Below are 20574 nucleotides of genomic sequence, written 5' to 3' on the forward strand. Positions count from 1 at the left end.
CTCTCCCTTTCATTCTCTCTGCTTCTCTTACCTGTTGGTTGAATTTGCCCCATGGCTTCCCCCTCTGTCACGGTCCCGCCATCCCCCCTCACCTCATTGGCTAATCACAGAGGAAGTAGACATGCCAAAGGGCCACACTTTCTGGATTTCCCTGAATCCTACTCTCCTGTCACATTGGGTGGCAGCTGTGTTGAAAGAGGTCTGGATTTGATGTTGAGGTGTTCCACTCCTAACTACATATTTCTCACCCTTTTCTCACCCCCCCCCCCCATATCACAGAGGCAGTGGACTTACTTAAGGAGATGAAAGAGAAAGACGTGGTGGTGAATGACACAAACACCATTCTGATCTTCCACACGCTCAACATTTTGGCTTTGAAAGGCGACATCACCGCTATCCGTCAGCTCGGGGACACCCTCTTCACGCTGGGATTGGCCAAGCCCTCTGCCAATCTCTGCTCGCCGCTGGTCACCGCCTACCTTTCCAGGTACAGAGAATTAAGTTCATACGTGTATGGCGCTTGCTGTGTACGAGAAGGTAGAACAGCTTCTGCTCACACATATATAAACACACACACACACACACTCTTTTATTGGAAAGACGGGGTGCAAACCCCACACACACAAGTCAAGGTGCACAGAGATGTGTGTACACGAGGAGACTTAAATCATATTGATGAACTCACGATGTTCAGTCTTTATAAGCTCTGCGTCGATGGAGTTTTTTTTATAAGTCAAATTCAGTTGTCAACTGTATGTGTGTGTGTGTGTGTCTGTCGATGAGTCACTCATTCCCCCATGATCATAGCTGGGGTTACGTTCTGGGTCAGCAATTCAGACAGAGAGAGGATATGAAAATTGCCCTGTGTGTGTGTTCAATGTCACAGCCGGGCTTTGTTTTTTTGTTTGAGGATCAGCCAGCTGCTACTCCTCCCATGCCCGAACCCGGTCCCACGAACTCTTCCATTTCATAGTTCACTTGTGTGTGTGTGTGTGTGTGTGTGTGTGTTTGTGTGTGTGTGTGTGTGTGTGTGTGTATATATATGTGTTTATGTTTGCGCCTGTGCTTGGCTCTTTTGGTCACAAATGGCCATCAGTGCTTCCTTACTAAAACGCCAATATGCAAATTAACTTCACACAGCACTGGCCGCTAGGTCACTTGTGCTGCCCCGCCTCTCTCCCTTTATTCAGCTGTGTGTGTGTGTGTGTGTGTGTGTGTGTGTGTGTGTGTGTGTGTGTGTGTGTGTGTGTGTGTGAGAGAGTCTGTGTGTGTGTGTGTGCGCGCGCGGGGGCATGCGTGCGTGCTCTATTTGTCAGAGCAGCTTTTAAGTAGATCAACTCATTAGCATGTTAATTATGTACAAAGCACTAATTGTGGGATTTGCTGCAGCCACGCAGTGCGTCGTTAGAGGCCCCCCAGTGTGTGCACACAAACACTCTTGTTTACCTAAACCGCACATGCTGTGGGAGAAACATTCCAAGTTCACACCTTTGCACACGGAGCTTGTGTACACACACACACACACACACACACACACACACACACACACGCGCCAAGGCTCCCCCGCCGATGTCTGTTTTGCTGTAAGTCAGGTCGCTGGCATAAACAGAGCTAGCAGGTTCACTTGTTAATCGCTGCTTCAGTGAGATTAGCAAGCTAATTTTCTCCTGGGTCATCAGCAGCAGTTAAAAGACACACACACACACACACACGCAAATCAAGCCTGCCATACAAATGCCAAGTGTACACTATCCAAATGATGCTTTTGTGTCACACTCGTGAACACCAGTTAACAAGCCTTCTCACATAATTTGCCAATGAAAACCTCACAGGGAAATATTTGAATTTGCGATATGTCAGAAAATTCCAACACCATGTGTAAATGTTTCGTTGTGTTTGGAGGTGGTCTAGTCTGGTGCCAGTTGGGCTCTTCAACTAACCTCATTGGGAAAGCCGGGTTGGAAAATTAGAGGAAAATTCTACAAACGGGTTTGTTAGACAATATACATAAAAGACATAAAAGGATGTATGCAGCTGGGCGTCCAGGTGGCGTGGTGGTCTATTCCGTTGCCTGCCAACACAGGGATCGCCGGTTCGAATCCTCGTGTTACTTCCGTGTCTGCGGGTGGGAAGCCGGATGTGGGTATGTGTCTTGGTCGCTACACTAGCACCTCCTCTGGTCGGTCGGGGCGCCTGATCAGGGGGGAGGGGGAACTGCGGGGGAATAGCGTGATCCTCCCACGCGCTACGTCCCCCTGGTGAAACTCCTCACTGTCAGGTGAAAAGAAGCGGCTGGCGACTCCACATGTATTGGAGGAGGCATGCGGTAGTCTGCAGCCCTCCCCGGATCAGCAGAGGGGTTGGAGCAGCAACCGGGACAGCTCGGAATGGTGGGGTAATTCTACAGGTACAATTGTGGGGAAAAAAAGAGGGGGGGAAAATCCACACAAAAAAAGAAGAGTAAATCAGCTAAGCTCGCATCCAGGAAAAAGAAAGACTAGCTTTTCTTACATGGACAACACCTTGAAAATTATAAATTCGATCAAAAGTTCTGTAGATTTTTTTGAGATCTTGGAAAATTACAAAGTTAGGTTATAAAATCGTATAATTACCCGCTGAGATGGCTTAATCTTAGTGTAATTTTTTCCATATTTTTGACCCCAATTTTCATGGCTGAGATTGCACAGCTATGTTCAGTGACCAACTAGAAGTTAAATATTCCATTTAAAAACTTTTCATTCAAAATGCCCATTCAGTGGGTGTTTTGTTTGCAGTTGTGTGAAACATCACAACAATGCATCCACGTGAACATTTTCCCCAAGTTTAGTGTCCTCCGAACTCAGTGAGAAATATAGTTTTATTAATGGAGATATTTAAATAATAAATAATTAAATAATTGATAGTAATCAAATAATTGTTAAAGGAATGGTTTTCGTGTGTGTGTGCGTGTGCGTGTGTGTGTGCGTGTGTGTGTGTGAGTCAGTCATCAGTCCTTTAATCCAGTGTTTCTCAACCGGGAGTCCGCGGACCCCTAGTGGTCCGTGGTGTAATTGCAAGGGGTCCGTGAAAATAAAATATCTTTAAAAAAAAGATCCTATGACATTTATAGAAATAGGATTATTTTACTCAAATGTGACTGAGACCTTTATCTACCTAAACTATAAAGGGTAACAAGACTTTTTTCTCTAATTACATCTGTTTCACAAGTGTAATTTATTGTATTTTAATAAGAGATCTCGCTCCCGTTTGCATTGTTAAAAGTTACTGCATAAAAATTCTGTTGTTACATATATCTGAAAGTTACTGAATACATATTCTGTTTTGTTACATATATCTGAAAGTTACAGCATAAGAATTCTGTATTGTTAACTATATCTAAGTTACAACTGAAAGCTCTTATTTTTGCCCCAAAGAGTGAATAAATGCTATAATGCAATTTAAAATGCAGTTTCTACTGTTTCTATCAAATTGCAACCCCCCTCCCGCAAGATCAGGTGGAGGGGTCCTCAGGGTAGATCAAAAATACGCAGGGGGTCCAGGACCCCAAAAAGGTTGAGAACCACTGCTTTAATCTATCCCTAGGGGTTGTAGTGAGGCTTCCACCTCACTACAACCCCTGTTTTGAGGCTGCCGTGTATACCCAATCAAAAGTCATGAAAAACGGCTTTGAAAAGTTGTGGAAAAGGGCAGCCTACAAAGAGCGGGAACCCTGCTAAGATTATAAAGTGAATTTAGTGCGTACTCCTGGCCAGCAACGGTCAATCACAGTGCGTAGAAAAGACCTTAAGTTGCAAGGCCTCTGATAAGGTTCAAGTCATGCCACGACGCACTCTTAGCACTCGCGTTAAATCCATTTCCCTGCTCCTCTGCTCTTTATCCTGTCTCTTTTCTCTCCCTCCGCCCAGCAATAAAAGAGGACAAAGCTGGTGTCACTCCCGCCTGCGCCTGTCTCATCTCCGCGTCAGCACTAATGACTTAATGAACACTTCTCTGGCAGATTAGCCCTTGACAGTCCATCACATGTGCCTCCCCGCTAGCCTCCGCGCCCATCCGCTCAGCTTTGTGCGAGCTAAACTGCTCCGCTAGCCGGCAGCTAGCTCGCCTTGCTGTATCTCTGTAGGGGTGATTAGCGACGGCAGATGCTAATGAGTCCAACAAAAGGGAAGCTGGCAGGAGATGTAAGATAGGAGGGCTGGGGAGACACTGGAGATAGACAGAAGAGGAGGAGTGAGGGAGTGAGCTGACAGAAGATGAGTGTCTCAGATGGAGAAGAATACATGATTCACTCCCACTCTTTTTTTTTTTCCTTTTTTTTTTTTTTACCGAGTTACGCTCTGTGTACAATGAGTTTAAGTGGGGACCAAAATTAGGGAGGACAGCCGCAGGGTTTAACAGAAGAGCACCGCTCACTTCCACCGAGAGGAAATGGAGGGTAGCAGTAAAAGAACAAATGGATCAACTAAAGCAGGAGGAGGACAGATAATGGGGAGAAAATAGAGGGGGCCAAAAGGAAGATGAGAGGAGAAAGGCTGAAGGACGAGCCAAATGTGTGGAGGAGAGAAGCGAGTGAGCTAGGATATGTTCAAATGGAAAAGCTGACTTCTGAGAAAGAGAGGCGTGTACAAAAACAAAACACGAAGATAAATGTCTCCAACAATGCCCTGTTCCATTCAGTCCTCATCTGGTTGTGTAACGTTGCTGCCACACTTGCACAAATGCATGCACACCCTTCTCAGTACTGTGTGTGCAGTGTCGTTCTTGGACTCCAGCTTGCGGTGTCACAACCACAGTGTTATTTGCATGTGGACACACACGCACACCTTGGCCTTCCCAAACCTGAGGATCGTGGCTTGACGGCTGGTCCATTGATGTATCTGGAACAATGGAGAGTGAAAGTGTGAGGAGGAAAAATGAGGCTCCTTGTATAATCCTTGAGGTTTCCACCATGCAAGGAGCTCGTTGTTTTTTCAGGACTTAATTGGCTGGAAAGTGGCTGACATGCAAAGTTAGGGACATTAACAGGGCTGCGCACGACGTAAAATGGCAACGCAAGATGACAGTTAAATTGTACCTTGGGGAAATTATCTGTCTTTCGACATCCTGCCTTGGCTCCCTATTTGGGGTAGATCAACGGGACAAGAGGAGGAAAGAAGGGGGTTTAATTGCAACGCTACGCCCATTTTTTTAAGTCTTCCTTTTTTAAGAAAACTCAGGATAGAAACGATGGGATGGGTGTGAGGGAGAGGGCGGGATTGATGAATGAGGCGAAGGGTACAGATGTTAGTGTTTGAAATGGACTCGTGGAATGACTGTTAAAACTCATCAACCACACTGGACTTTTTCTACAGTAGAAATACTGTGTTGGTATGGCTCCAGTGTTGTCACTTGTATGCATGACAGCGTTGTAGATAATTGTGTATGTCAGCCAGGTTACAGTAATGGTGGGTGCATATTTTCTCATCATCACCAAATAATAAGAAAAGTGTGCGTGTGTGTGTGTGTGTATGTATGTATATGTATATATATATATATGTGTGTGTATATATATATATATATATATATCTCCATCCATCCATTATCCATACCGCTTATCCTGCTCTCTCGGGGTCGCATGGATGCTGGAGTCACAGGGCCTATACACACACACACACACACAAACACACACACGCACGCACGCACGCACGCACGCACGCACGCACGCACGCACGCACGCACACACACACACACACACACACACACACACACACACATATATATCTCCATCCATTATCCGACCTGCTTATCCTGCTCTCTCAGGGTCGCGGGGATGCTGGAGCCTATCTCAGCAGTCATTGGGCAGCAGGCGGGGAGAAACCCTGGACAGGCCGCCAGGCCATCATAGGCCTATATATATAGCCTGTTTCATGCCATAAGCAGTCATCCATATTCTGATTGCTCATGGTATGAAACAGGCTTGTACTGTCTCATAAAGAATTTACTTGAATCACTGGATTATATATATATATATACTATATATATAATATATATATGTGTATATATATGTATGTATATATATGTGTGTGTGTGTGTGTGTGTGTATAGTATATATATATATATACACACACACACACACACATACCTACACACAGACACACACACACACACACACACACACACACACACACACACACACACATTTGTTGTAGCAATGCTTCTTGGCAATAAATCTTATATCAGGCACCTGATTGTCAGCACCTGGGGTACCAGACGCTCAAAACAAGAGTCAATAGCAACAGCAAAATAAGCTGTTTGGCATTGGCAGAGAAGATTTGGCAAATTTTTCATGGGCGCAACCCACATACTCAGCTCTGCTGCTCATCCCACAAATGCATGTTCCTTACAAATGTGGCACCATTTAAAAGGGAACTAAACAGACTTTCCAACGGTATAAGATTTATTGCCAAGAAGCATTGTTACAACAAAGAAATAATTTACCAAACACAAATTTCCTTACTTTTTGTGCTACGTATATATATATACACACACACACACACACACACACACACACACACACACATACTCGTTTCTCATTTGGCTGTCTCGCCTGGTCTCATATTTGCTCACTCTCTCTCTTTTTCTCTATCTCTCTCGCTCTCAATTGATATGTAAATCGGTTCTGTGATGGAAAACGAAGTCTTTATTGAACAGGTTAATGTTAAGGAGGGATTTTTGTTCATATTGTACATATTTTGAAAAGATGTAAAGTCTGTTTTTGTTAAATAATTTTTGTTAAATAAAGACTTATTTTAAAAGTCTCTCTCTCTAGCTTTCGCTCTCTCTCTCTCTCTCGCTCTCTCTCTCTCTCTCTCTCTCTGTCTCTCTCTCTCTCTCTCTCGTCCAATCAGACTGTTGTGCAGTTGAACAGCCTCTTGACCGGCACTGCTGACTAATATTGTCCCTCTTCATTTCAATTAGCAGACCCCATTTAGCTTCCCCTCTTATCACTCCCTGTATCCCTTCTCACTCCATTCTTCTGCTTCTCTGTCCCTGCGTCACTGTAGCCATGCCAAGGTCACATACTTTTTTCTTTTTTGTTGTTTCTGGAATGCTCTGTCTTTATGGGAGGGGGTGGGGAGCAGGCATATTTCTCTCAACTGCCAATCTAATTGTTAAGAGCAGAAATCACTTTAGAAATGACACCTGTGATTCCTGTCTTTCTATTACTCTCTTTCTCTCTCTTGTATTCCCTCTCTCTCTCACACACACACTCTGCCCTCTTCCTCCCCCACTATTGCCCTATCTGCTTTGACCTCCGTGTGAGTGACATGGTAATTACCCAATCAGCAGATTGATGGCAGCACTGTCACAATAGAACAGATTGAAGTGGTTTCTCCTTCTCTCACCTATTTTTTTTTTAATTTTCTCCCTCCCATGCTTTTCATTGTCTATCTCTCCCACTCTTTATCACTCCGTCAGATGCACTCATCCTCCCTATCTGGTCTTTGTTTGTTTGTTGGGGAGGGAGGGATGGGCAGAGGGGAGAGGAGGATGGATTGGAGAGAGAGAGAGAGAGAGAGAGAGAGAGAGAGAGCGAGAGAGAAAGAGAGGAAAACGTTGAGGGGGGGAGGATCTAATTTTGTTGCCATATTTTGGCTAAATTGCTCAGCTTGGGGGGGGGCTGGAGGGGAGCACTGGCTGACAGCACGGTGTCGCATATGAGGAGAGGGAAATGGGGTTAAGCGGACAGGGAGAGAAGAGAAAAGGTAGTGATGAAGAAAATGTGAGGGAGGAGAGTTGAAAGGACTGTAAGAAAAAAAGGAGCGGAGGGTATAAAGGAGTAAAGGGGTGGGAGGTGGAGAGGACAAAATAAGAGGTGGCCAGGAAGAAAGAAGACGCAGAAGATGGGAGAGGGTAAAGATCAGATGAGCCCTTGTGTCCATTATCAGGCTTCAGCACTAAAAGCCTGTCCAAAGAGTCATTAGCCCCCGGCAGGCAGGTGTTGCACGCATGTGTGTGTTTGTGTGTGCGACGTGTGAGGGGTCAAAGGCTTCATCATAGCTGCAGTCATGCTGTCACGAATTGAAAGACTCGTACTGTTCGGGCGGGTCAAGGTGCTTGAATGGGAGGTCATGGGGTTAATGCCCCACAACACGTCCTCTATTCTCTACCCACACAATTCCAGTACATGTCACAGACCTGACACCTAACGCTCTCTCATTTTGTTTGATTGTGTGTGCAGCAACGACCTGTCCGGTGCTCTTGAAGCGGCCATGGATTGTCAGAAAAGCTACCGCCACATGCCTCGAATCCATGACATCATTGTCGCGCTCGTGGAAAAGGGAGAAACGGAACTGTTGCAGAAAGGTTAGGCTTCTGTCTTGTCTGTCCCACCATCCATCCTCCCAACCATCTATTCATCCTTCCCTGTTTCCTCATTGAATTGCTTCCTGTCTTCTCACGGTTCCTTTTTTCTGTCTTCTTATCGATTCATCCATTCATCGCGTTATCGATCCGTTTCTCTTCTATCCATCCACCCATTCTTCTTTCTACTGTCTTGTTTTTAAACGCGCTACTCTTTCATTTTACTGTCATTCATTCTTTCATTCATTCATGTTTTCTGTTAATTTTACAAATGTATCTGGTGTATATCCGTGGCGTGTGTGCATGTTGGAAGACAGAAAAAAAACAAAACTAATGAGAAGTCATTGGTATGTGCTAAAAGAAACAGTACAACAGCAGAACTAGTATTTTACCTATTAGCTTTTTAACAATGTTCATGAGTAATCAATTTACTTTAAATCATAGACCTTTTCTACAGATGTGTATTGGTCAGAATGTGGCCGTCGTTACTTGAAATCAGTTTCTGTGTGTAAACGTGCTACATCTAAAGGTAATGCTTCGGCATTTCGTACACCTGTGTATTGCTGCCTATCCTTCATCTTTTTACAGTTGCTCGCACTGGGTCTTCAGTTTCTTGGTCACAGCAAGCTAGCCTTGTGTTGACAGCTGCTAACATACGCTAGTTGATGGTCTGGCTTTGGTCAGTGATGCAGATTAACAATGGTCAGTGGCAATAATGATAGAATGGGGAGAAGGACTTGAATATTGTCAGAAGAAATGTTTGTCTCTGGTATCACGAATCTTCTTTTAGCCTCGAAGGTAGCCGGAAGTCTGTATTAGCAACAGCTATGGTTTTATCAGTGAGGTATGGTCTGATGGCACCCCATCACATACTGTAGATCCAACAAATGCTAAAAACGTACAGTGCGTGAGCGTCCCAGGTAGTGTAACAGTGTATTCCGTTGTCTACCAACATGGGGATCGGTGGTTCGAATCCCCATGTTGCCTCCAGCTTGGTCGGGTTAGCTTGGCCGGGCATCCCTGCAGGTGGGAAGCTGGATGCGGGTATGTGTCCTGGTTGCTGCACTAGCGCCTCCTCTGGTCCATCAGGGCACCTGTTCGGGGGGGCTGGGGGATAGCGTGATCTTCCCATGCGCTACGTCCCCCTGGGGAAACTCCTCACTATCAGGTGAAAACAAGCGGCTGGCAACTCCACATGTATCGGAGGAGGCATGTGGTAGTCTGCAGCCCTCTCCGGATTGGCAGAGGGGTTGGAGCAGCGACCGGGATGGCTCGAAAGAGTGGGTGTAATTGGCCAGATACAATTGGGGAGAAAAAGAGGGGGGGGGACAACTTAAAATGCATGTAGAGCTGATTAATTACAGGCTAGTAGTAATCGTGGCCTCGACTTAAAAAGTAAAAGCAACAGAAGAAGCTCTTTTGAGCCATCTGCTACTGCTACCTTCACTACCAAACACTGAAGTGTGTGGTTATGATATGGACAAAGCTTCAAGTCATAGCAAAGGGCCACATGTTTTATTATGCACACATCAAAATTAAGTTATGAATTATCGCATAATGTTTAAATGAAATAATGTCTTTATTATTTCACATATTAATTTGACTGTTTATCATGAAAATAATTTCACCCCACCAACCCAGATCAATACAGGGTACTGCTGCATCGCCACTGCTCCTGCTTCCCGAGTCTGAATAATGTTCATAAAGATGTTGAAATCAAATTTCACATCCAGAGCATATGCTTCTTGCATGTTAAATTCCAACGCGACACAAAAAAGTAACCGCCTAGAGCCGATTTTGTCAAGACGGTAAATTTTTACGGTTGCAAACAGTTGTTCTAAGATCTAAAGCATGAACATAATGGGCTGTCTTCAATACCACTACCACCGATACCAGCTGGACTCATTCAACTTGAAGGACTGTATGGAGCCCTAAGTGCCCTGGCGGTCACGTGCCCTCCACATTTTTGGCAAAGAGAATGAAGGTCTTGTGCAGTATTTATGTTAAGCATGCACATATCAAGTAGCCACTGTGCCAGGAGTTTGTAAGAGGGCAACAGCATGAGAGAGGGGCAGGCCAGGGTCGTGCTGAAGCACATCAGGTGGTCATGTTTATAACGCGCCACTGTAAAGCCAACAGCGTGGCGGTAAAAGGGTTAAGTTCAACATGCGGCAGGGCGAGTGGCTCTGGAACGCGAAGAGTTCAAAACCTTGCTGTCGAGCACCTCTCCACCTCCTCCACGCTTCTCTCCCCCTTCCATCCCTTCTCCCATCCAGTCTGCCCTCCCACCTTCCACTCCAGCCCTTCCCAACAGGTGACAACCATCCTCCTCCCAGTCAGTCATTGCACTCTGCAAAAAAAATCAAAATGGCATTTGAGACTGATTGACTGAGGCAAGCACCTAGACAGTTTATCCTGAATTAACATAAATGAGTCTTTCTTTTTTTTTTTCCCCTTCTTCCCCCTCCTGCTGTTTGAGAGGGGTGACACGGGTGACACACACTCTCACTCATTATGTTGAATGCATGGTGTGTTACTTGAGCTGGCTGTTTTAAAAAGTTTCCTAGTTGGGGCACTCCTGAATTTTGTGCTGTGGCCTAAAAATACAAAAATTGCATATATATATATATACCAGTCTACCATGCTGTGGCTATTGTAGAATAAAGGCAGACTGCACCAGAAGCACCACAAGTCATTGTTTTCAGTGGCTTCACACCGCCTTGACAGATCTCCTCCAGATATTTAGAGCATCAGCAGAGAACTGAATAACCACATTTGGTAAGGATTCTGAAATCAAAAATTACCACATATTCATTTGAAGCAAAAGGACATCATGCTTGCTTTGTAGTCTGCAACAGGCTGTCAAGACCTGACAGAGGAAGAGCTACTTTAACAAAAGCCACACCTTCTAATCTATTATAGCAAATATTCTGCTATTTTGGCTAGGCGCATACAGATGGCTGGACAAAATTTGAACAGAGTACATTTACGCTTGTCTATTATAGTGTCTCCAGTTAAAATGAAACAGATCGTAGAACAGGAAATATGATGTATTAATGTTTAACGAAGAAATACAGATGCAAGTGTTGCTGTTGCCTCGTTCCCCACCTGCTCTGCACCATAGAGGCTTCAAATTAGAGACTAATGGCCATTTTCATTGTCAGTAAATTTATGGATTGTTTTCTTCCTTCTTAATCAATTGATCATTTACATGCCAAAAGTAATGACAGATGCCCATCACAAGTTCTCAGAGCCCAGTGTAAAGTCTTAAAACTGTTTACTTAATCAGACCAGGCACCATAAATCTCTAAAGTATTAATTATGAAGTGACGTGAATTGGATTTTAACTTGATAAATTACTTAAATGATTATGCAATTGTCAGTGTTCTAATCAGTTAACCGTCCATTGACTAATCAGTTAATTGCTTCAGCACTACGTCAAAGAAACGATTACCACATTTAGCACTTTGAGTGATTTCAGTAACAGAAGTGGTGCATGTATAGCTAAACCCTTAACCTGTGACTTGGCATGAATGGCTGCACAATGGAGCTATTTCACTGTTGCCGTGTTAGCTTTTCTGCTGGAATATCATAAGAGGTCAGCGATAGCATGAAAACAGACAGACCTGTGACATAAGCCAAAGGAGCACACAGCACAGGGTTCATGCGGTCATGAAAAACCTGGAAAAGTCTGTGAATAAAAAAAAAAATCAATTTCCAGGCCATGCAAAAGTTATTGGAAATTATGATTTTGTAAAAGTTTCGTCAGAGATTGATTAACCAATTGCATTAAAAAGTGAGTTGAAGCGTTGCTGCGGTTTTTGTAGTTTCTGCTGTGTGCATGCAACAGGTTGTCTCAGTATGCTAACATGTGACTCTACTGTCTAGCTTTCATATTAGTTACTGAGCTATGTTGTCAACAGTATGCTGGGTAAGTGCAGTTTTAAAAATCTGTGGCTTCGGGCGTCCAGGTACTGTAACGGTCTATTCTGTTGCCTACCAATACAGGGATCGCCGGATCAAATCCCCGTGTTACCTCCGGCTTGGTCAGGCGTCCCTACGGACACAATTGGCCGTGTCTGCGGGTGGGAAGCCTGATGTGGGTGTATGTCCTGATTGCTGCACTAGCGCCTCCTCTGGTCGGTCGGGGCGCCTGTTCAGGGGGAAGGGGGAACTGGGGGGAGTAGCGTGATCCTCCCACGCACTACACCCCCCTGGCGAAACTCCTCACTGTCAGGTGAAAAGAAGCGTCTGGCGACTCCACATGTATCGGAGGAGGCATGTGGTAGTCTGCAGCCCTCCCTTGATCGGCAGAGGGGGTGGAGCTGCGACCGGACGGCTCGGAAGAGCGGGGTAATTGGCCGGATACAATTGGGGAGAAGGGGGGGGGGTGTCTGTGGCTTCAAATGGATGTGTATTATATATTGATTATATATTGCTTGCTAAAGCTAAAGATTTAACGAATGATTTGGTTAATTGGTTAAAACGGCAAAAAGGGAAAAGAAGAAAGAAAAAAAGAAATATCAGTATGGGTACATCTCCAAAGAACTTCTCCACTATAAATTTGATGTACCGAGTATAACAAAGAAAAGTCACCTCAAACTTCTTCCAGCCAATGTAACGACCTATAAGTGGCCATGGTTTTTAAAAGTGCACTAACATTTTGAGTAATACCCTCAGCAAAGGACAGAATATTTAATAATGCTACTAAAGTTTTTTGTTGTTTTTCTCCTTGCAGTTAAATGATTGAATTGTCATTTAAAAAACAACAACTATTTTTTATATAATCTATACAGTGGCGAAAATTCAGCAGTTTACTACGGCCGATAACAAATCACCAAAGTTTTGCTATTGGCTGAAAATGTTCTTTTTATATCTGTTTCGGTGCATCCCTATCATTAGCCATGCATGCCCTTAAAACATCACACAGCTGCCAAGCGTTCAGCCGCCACTGGCCCGCAAGCTAAACACTCCAACTAATTTGTCCCCTTTTAGACATCTTATTGTTTTTTTCTAAATTTTCATTAATTTTTAATTGTGCCCAGTGGCTGTTGAATAGCGATAACATGAAAATCTGAACTGAAGTGTACTTAAGGAAGTAAACTTCAGAGAGGTCTAGAATCTCAGTCTGGATTTGTGTGTGTGTGTGTGTTTGTGTGTGTGTGTGTGTGTGTGTGTGTGTGTGTGCGTGTGCGGTGTGGCGTGTGTGAGTGAGAGAGAGAGAGAGAGAGAGAGAGAGAAGAGAGAGGAGAGAGAGAGAGAGGAGAGAGAGAGAGAGAGAGAGAGAGAGTGGTGCTTGCCAAGGCTACTTGGAACCAGGCATGCAAATCAGAGTCAGAAGTGTGTGGTATGTGTCTTTATCTTGCATTTATTGTTAGTAATTTTAATCACGTTAATTCTCTCTCTCTCTCTCTCTCTCTCTCTCTCTCTCTCTCTCTCTCTCTCTCTCTCTCTCTCTCTCTCTCTCTCTCTCTCTTTTTCTTTCTCTTTCCCCAGCCATGGACTTTGTGAGTCAGGAGAGAGGTGAGATGACCATGCTCTATGACCTGTACTTTGCCTTCATGCAGACGGGCCGATACCGCGAGGCCCGCAAAATCCTGGAGGTAAACAGAAACACGTGCACCCAGGGACAAAACACACATACAGAGAATTATTTATTCAGGTGCCCAGGGAATCGGACGAGCCGTGTGACATGACGTCTACCTGTAGTGGTTTATTTTGTTTTGCCCTGCGTTTTCATTCCCTCGATAGTCTCTGCTCCTTGCGTTCAGCCCACTTTCTAGACACACACAGCCAGCTGTGGCTGCGTCCGTGCATGTGTCTTCTGGGTGTGTGCATCGGCATGTGTCCTATTAAGATTTTTTCATGGCATGTTGATTTGAGTGTTAAATTTTTCAAGCATGTTGAGCTCGGAGCCCCATCATCAGGCTGTTCATATTGATCTTCAAGCTGACTCCTCAGGCTGTGCAGGATTACGAGTGCATGGGAAAGCTCATTCGTTCATATTTGTGATCGTTGAGGGGTCAAACTCTGTATTTAGCATATATATTTTAGAGTTTGAGTGTGCACATGTTGACTTTTGCGAAACGGCATTTACGCAACCAAAATACATTCAGTTTCATGGAGAGATTTGCTTGCCATTAAAAGCTACAGAGCTTTCTCTGGCGATCCCACTTTATCTCACCTCTAGGCTGCTTTCCTTCTCATGACAGACTCATATTGTTGTTATGTCTAGCATCTTGGTTATTTTTAAACCTACCACAAAATCCCATAGATTATCACAACTCATCTGTTTGTTGTTGTGTGTGAGACAGAAAGGCAAGAGGGCACAGATAAGAAACAATATCCACAAAGACTTTTTGGAAGACTCGGCAGACTAGGGAATGGATAGATGGAACGATAGATTGATGGAGTAATGGATAAAGGGATGATAAGCTTATTAGAGCTGGGGAAAAAATCTGTCTGAGCAAAATGTAATGTAGCGTGAATTGGGGTAAAACGAGGAGATATGCCTCAACTCCCCCTATCTGTCTGTGTCGGTCTGTCTGTCTGTCTCTCTCTCTCGCTCGCTCTCTCTCTCATATGTCCTGGTTCTCACGAAAAGACGGATTTAGCCCTCTTGAGGGTTGCCAAACCCTCTTAAATATTGACATGTTGTTATTGTGGCTGTCCATCCCACTCATGCTAGATTGTGCGGCTGTTATCCTACTTATTCTGAGAGTGGGCTAAGTGCCAGTGGTGTGTGAGATTGCAGTCGTCAATAGCCATGTAGACTGATTGCAGATGTACATGGTTGTCTTTTGATGTCAACGGTAGATGTAGGCTAGATGGACAAAAGCTTAACTGCCTAGCCCATCTGTTGTGTCGCTGCTTTGCTGCTGGAATCCAGGGCCGTTGTGAGAGCATGATAGTGCAAGTGAACCCTGCTGACCTGTGAAATGTGTGTGGTTTCCTGAAGCCTGTATATACATGGAAACGTCATCCTGCACATTCACAAACCTTCACACTTGGGAGCTGCTCAGGACCAAACCGTAGTCTTGTCCTGTTGGCTACCGAGCAGCTCCAGTGGAGAAGTTCGGTTGATGAAGATCATCTCCTTCATTTCTCCAAAGCCTGTTTCTGAAGCTGGACTGGATTTAAATGGATGACCTTAAGCGGCATGGTGGCCAAGTGGTTAGCGCTGTTGCCTCACAGCAAGAAGGTTCTGGGTTCGAACCCCAGGCCATCCCAGTTCCTTTCTGTGTGGAGTTTGCATGTTCTCCCCATGTCTGCATGGGTTTCCTCTGAGCACTCTGGTTTCCTCCCACCATCAAAAAGACATCCATGTTAGGGGTAATACTCCTGTCTGTGCCCCTGGCAAGGCAATAGGAAGAAATAATAAGTTGATCCCAGGCGCTGCACGGCAGCTGCCCGCTGCTCCTAGCTATACAGCTAGGGTGGTTAAATGCAGAGTAAATATTCATTTGTATGTATGTACAAAATGAACTAATAAAGACTATTCTATTTCTGTTCTTCCACTGACAAAACTGCCTCTCTAACATCTTGTCTACTCCCAGCCTCAAATGTGTTCTTAGCACATATGAGAAATTCAGGTGTCGTTAAAACTACCAACACTGGGTGCCTGGGGAGTCGTTGTCCTTACTGGCATCTAAGATGTGTTTTTAATCCCCAGTTTTCAATATCAGTGATAAGAAATAATCAAAACTCCCATATCATCTAAAGCAGAATGAAGCTAAACATGGATCCGCCTACCTTGGTCTTCTTTGTCAGCGTTTTTTAGGCCACATTTTTTGAACATGAACAAGCAAGTGGGCCAATAATATTAGGGAAGATTGATTGTTGACCAGGCAGCACAGTGGCGCAGTGGTTAGCGCGGTCGTGTCACAGCAAGAAGGTCCTGGTTCGAGCCCCGGGAGTAGTCCAACCTTAGGGGGGGTTGTCCCCGGTTGTCCTCTGTGGCGTTTGCATGTTCTGCCCGTGTCCTGCATGAGTTTCCTCCGGGTGCTCCGGTTTCCTCCCACAGACCAAAGACATGTAGGTCAGGTGACTCGGCCATACTAAATTGTCCCTAGGTGTGTAGGTGTCAGCCCTGTGATGGCCTGGCAGGTTGTCCAGGGTGTCTCCCTGCCTGCCACCCAATGACTGCTGGGATAGGCTCCAATATCCCCGCGACCCTGTGAAGGGTAAGCAGTTTGGATAATGATGGATGGATGGATGGATGATTGTTGACCATTCCTGAACCTCTACAGGGGGTGTGTATGTTCACGACAAGGCAGAAAATGTTAATGTATCCCAACAACTTCAGACCTGAAAAGGCCCTTCCTACTTGACCTTTATCAGCTTAAACTGGGGTCACCGAATATGCTGACCGTGCTGAAAATGTACAACACTGACTTGTGTTGTTGGTTTTACTTTGTGGAGTTATGGGAATGGAATTGGAGGATCTAGTCAGGTTTAAAATCACTCGATAGATTAACGTATCAGGCTTGCACACAGACACTTCTGCTTTTCACTGTAAGAGCTTCAAGTGGTGGTCCAGAGTGGTGTCTCTTTGGGCTGTGTTTGGTATAATTGGCACCTGATTAATCATAGCTAATTAAATGTAATGATAGAGAAAGGTGGCCATTTTGTTCTAAATGGTCATAGTTGGGTAAGGGAATTGTCAGGTGGTCGAGGCTATTAGCGGAGTGTGTGTGTGTGTGTGGTGTGTGTTTGTGTGTGTTTTAGAGACAGAGAGTGCGCAGTGCATGTGTTTTATGGTCGAGGTTGGCTAGTATTGCGAAAGAGTGGTATGCCATTAGGCGTTTTTGTGTTAGGGAGTGGGTTTGCGGGGGTGCACGTTTGTGGGTGGCGTGTGTGCAATAAGTGGAAAGGTGATTTGTGGAATTAGAACATTTGGAATTGAGAGGGAGGGCTTGTTAAGTGTAGGTGAGTAAAGGTTAAGGTTTACACATCTGTACTGTGCTTGTCTATTTTATTTTGTGTGTGTGTGTGTGTAAGAGAGAGAGAGAGAGATAGAAAAAGAGTGGAAGAGAGATAGGGAAAGAGATGTAAGGATGGTTTGTGTGCTAAAGGCCATGCAGATCTCTGAACAAGTGTTTTATAGCAAATACAATATGCGTGTGTGCGTGTGTTTGTGTGTGTGAGAGGATTGTCTTTATAGTCTGACTTTTTTTTATCCTCTTTCCATTACCCTGATCTAGAAGTGAACACACGAGTGTGTGTGTTGGCTTTTATTTGTTACTTCTATGGTGTCTTTGTGTGCTTCTGATTTCAGTTGTGTGTGTGTGTGTGTGTGTGTGTGTGTGTGTGTGTGTGTGTTCCTTGTGGATTTCGTTTTTGCTCACACAGTGAAGCTTTCCAAGGGGCTAGAAGCCCATGTGTGTGTACTTCGGTGGTTACTGGACTTAAGAGGGCTGCTTTGAGGATGTGAGATTTCACCAAGTAGGGGGAATCGGGGGGGGAGGGGTGAAGGCACACTTGCACTGGGCCTTAGCCTCTAAGTAGATTAGACAGAGAGGGAGGAGAGTGCAACACATTTTAATTTGTCCCCTTGGCTGGTTTGGTAAGAACATAATGCCTTGGCTGGGACGGATGGAGGGATAGAGGAAGAGAGGGATGGATGGGGGATACAAGGAGGGGCGGGGTAGATTTCGTGGAAGAAGCCTGTGTGAGGTAGAGAAGGAGGGATGAAAATGACCAAAGGGAGGGAGCTGCAGATGGGGATGAGCGGGGTGGAGGCTGTCTTTTTGGTGATTTGCCCTCCCTCTCGTGGTATGAGAGGCGCCCATCAAAGAGGCCAGCGCGGATTGAGCACTGTTGATCCCAGTTCAGATTAACATGCTTGCAGATCTCTCTCTTTCTCTGTCTCTCACCCCCCCCCCCCCAACACTCACTCTCACTCTCTCTCGCTCCCTCTCAGACAGATTACCAGGGAGCAAAGGAGACAAGAGATTCTCTATCCCAATCTTATTCAGATTGCACCAAACCAGCGCAGCCCCAAGAGACAGATGAAATCCTGATCGCTGTTATTCCATATTAATAATCATCTAGCCTCTCCCAGGCCCAGCAACCCCCTATCCCCATATCAGACTAAATCTTAGCTACACAGTGTTGCAGATCAATCTATGTCAGCCCTTATTTGTCAGCCTTAACACTCAATCTACTTGCATACATATTCGCCGTGTCCTCAAAACTCTGCAAATCTCAAATAAAGAGCGTATTTAGTACGGATAAGACTGCACAGCATGTTTTGGATATGGAGAGATGGCATGATATAGAGAGGCATTGGATAACAGGAAGACATGTACACATGAAACACCATTCCTGCAGCACTATTTGACAGGCTTTGCTGTAAAGATTTTTATTAAAAGTTGCATGAATTGGAGTCTGCAGCATAACTACTGAGACCCCACCCAGGTCCGCGTCTCACTTCTATTTATGTGCAACTATCAGCCAGTTAAACTGTTAATTATTCTTTTTGTTTGTTCGTTGTTACACATCAATTGATATTTAAAAAGCTCTTTAGCCTAGATGCGGCCATTTGGATCAGACCTTACACACAATACCTTTCTCATGGGTCCTTGAAGGATTTCAGACAAATTACTCCAAATAATGATATTTTCATGTTAACACTTTCAGATCTTAGGATGACAATTCTTATTCAATGTAAGCAAAAGCTTACACTCTTATATCACTAGGATTACAAGCAGCTAATAGAAAGGAGAGCTCTGTTATGAACTATAGAGTCCTGATTATATGCCCGTCTACGACTGTTTTTAAGCCTGTATTGGTCTTGTGTATCAGTCTGTATAGCAGTAATGTACTGCCCCCTTGCTTTTAAGCACCAATAATGCATACGCCTAAACCAGGCTATCCAGATGTCAGTTTTTGATTCTTGTCAGCCATAAGCCATATGTGTGACGCAGGTTTAATACAAGTGCACTAATACAAGTGTATAATAGCCCTCTAAGGAAACCATTTGAAGATTTAACTGGGTGATAGATCAGTGTACATTGATTTATGAGCTCATCATTTCTGTGCATCAGCTATCCATCCATCCATCCATCCATCCATCCATCCATCCATCCATCCATCCATTATCCAAACCGCTTATCCTACTCAGGGTCGCAGGGATGCTGGAGCCTATCCCAGCAGTCAGTGGGAGGCAGGTGGGGAGACACCCTGGACAGGCCGTCAGACCATCACAAGGCCGACACACACACATTCACACCTAGGGACAATTTAGTATGGCTGATTCACCTGACCTACATGCATCAACTAATATTCAATATTAGCCTTAGAAGGGGCCATTTGGATCAGAGTACAATTACCCTGTGGGCATTACATTATGATTTCAGGTTTAAGTATAATGCCATGGTCTGTATTTGTGTACGTTTATGTACATTTAACCTACAATCGGAAGCAAATCTATTTGCATTAGTCAATAGTCTCTGTCACGGGCAAAATATAGCAGCTAAAATTTGATGAATTCGAATCAATTCTTAGATTGATATTGATAGATTCTTTATTGTCCTAGAGTCAATGTGTTAGAACAAAATGCACATTAAATTACAAGTTTATCTCCATACTATTATTATTATATTATTTTTATTATTACTTATTTTCTTATATACATCCATACCACACACATGAGTATACAGATACAACTACATACTACAAACATGCACATGACAATCAGCGGGACATGGGAGTCAAGGGTACCCAGATACTGACAAAAACTTCACTTAACCTGACTTGACCACATTTTGTATGATTTTTACCGTTACAATTTTAACCTTTTATCTTTTGGTGCTGCCTTTTTACCTGTTTAATTTTCTGTGTTTCTTTATTATTATTATGATTATTATTATTATCATTATTATTGTATATTCATTGCATATTATAGAAAAAAAATTAGAAACTCAAAACTTTAAAAAACTTTTTTTTAACCCCCCCCCTTTCTCCCCAATTGTATCTAGCCAATTACCCCACTCTTCCAAGCCGTCCCGGTCGCCGCTCCACTCCCTCTGCCAATCCGGGGAGGGCTGCAGACTACCACATGCCTCCTCCGATACATGTGGAGTCGCCAGCCGCTTCTTTTCACTGGACAGTGAGGAGTTTCTCTAGGGGGATGTAGCACGTGGGAGGATCACGTTTTTCCCCCCAAACAGGCGCCCTGACGACCAGAGCAGTGACTAGGACACATACCCACATCCGGCTTCCTACCCACAG

The 20574-nt window shown here is 44.4% G+C and overlaps 1 protein-coding gene across 1 annotated transcript in view; it reads left to right on the plus strand.

The window, feature by feature from the left end:
- lrpprc (leucine-rich pentatricopeptide repeat containing) overlaps window positions 1-20574 on the plus strand; it is a 92526-nt gene that overhangs the window by 34547 nt on the left and 37405 nt on the right. The window contains exons 23-25 of the mRNA XM_056291592.1: window positions 280-487; window positions 8219-8343; window positions 13837-13943. Coding sequence (XP_056147567.1) covers window positions 280-487; window positions 8219-8343; window positions 13837-13943 — 440 coding nt within the window. The remainder of the gene's footprint in view (window positions 1-279; window positions 488-8218; window positions 8344-13836; window positions 13944-20574) is intronic.

The sequence above is a fragment of the Lampris incognitus genome, chromosome 13, assembly GCF_029633865.1.
Source record: "Lampris incognitus isolate fLamInc1 chromosome 13, fLamInc1.hap2, whole genome shotgun sequence".
In the NCBI taxonomy this organism is placed as follows: domain Eukaryota; kingdom Metazoa; phylum Chordata; class Actinopteri; order Lampriformes; family Lampridae; genus Lampris; species Lampris incognitus.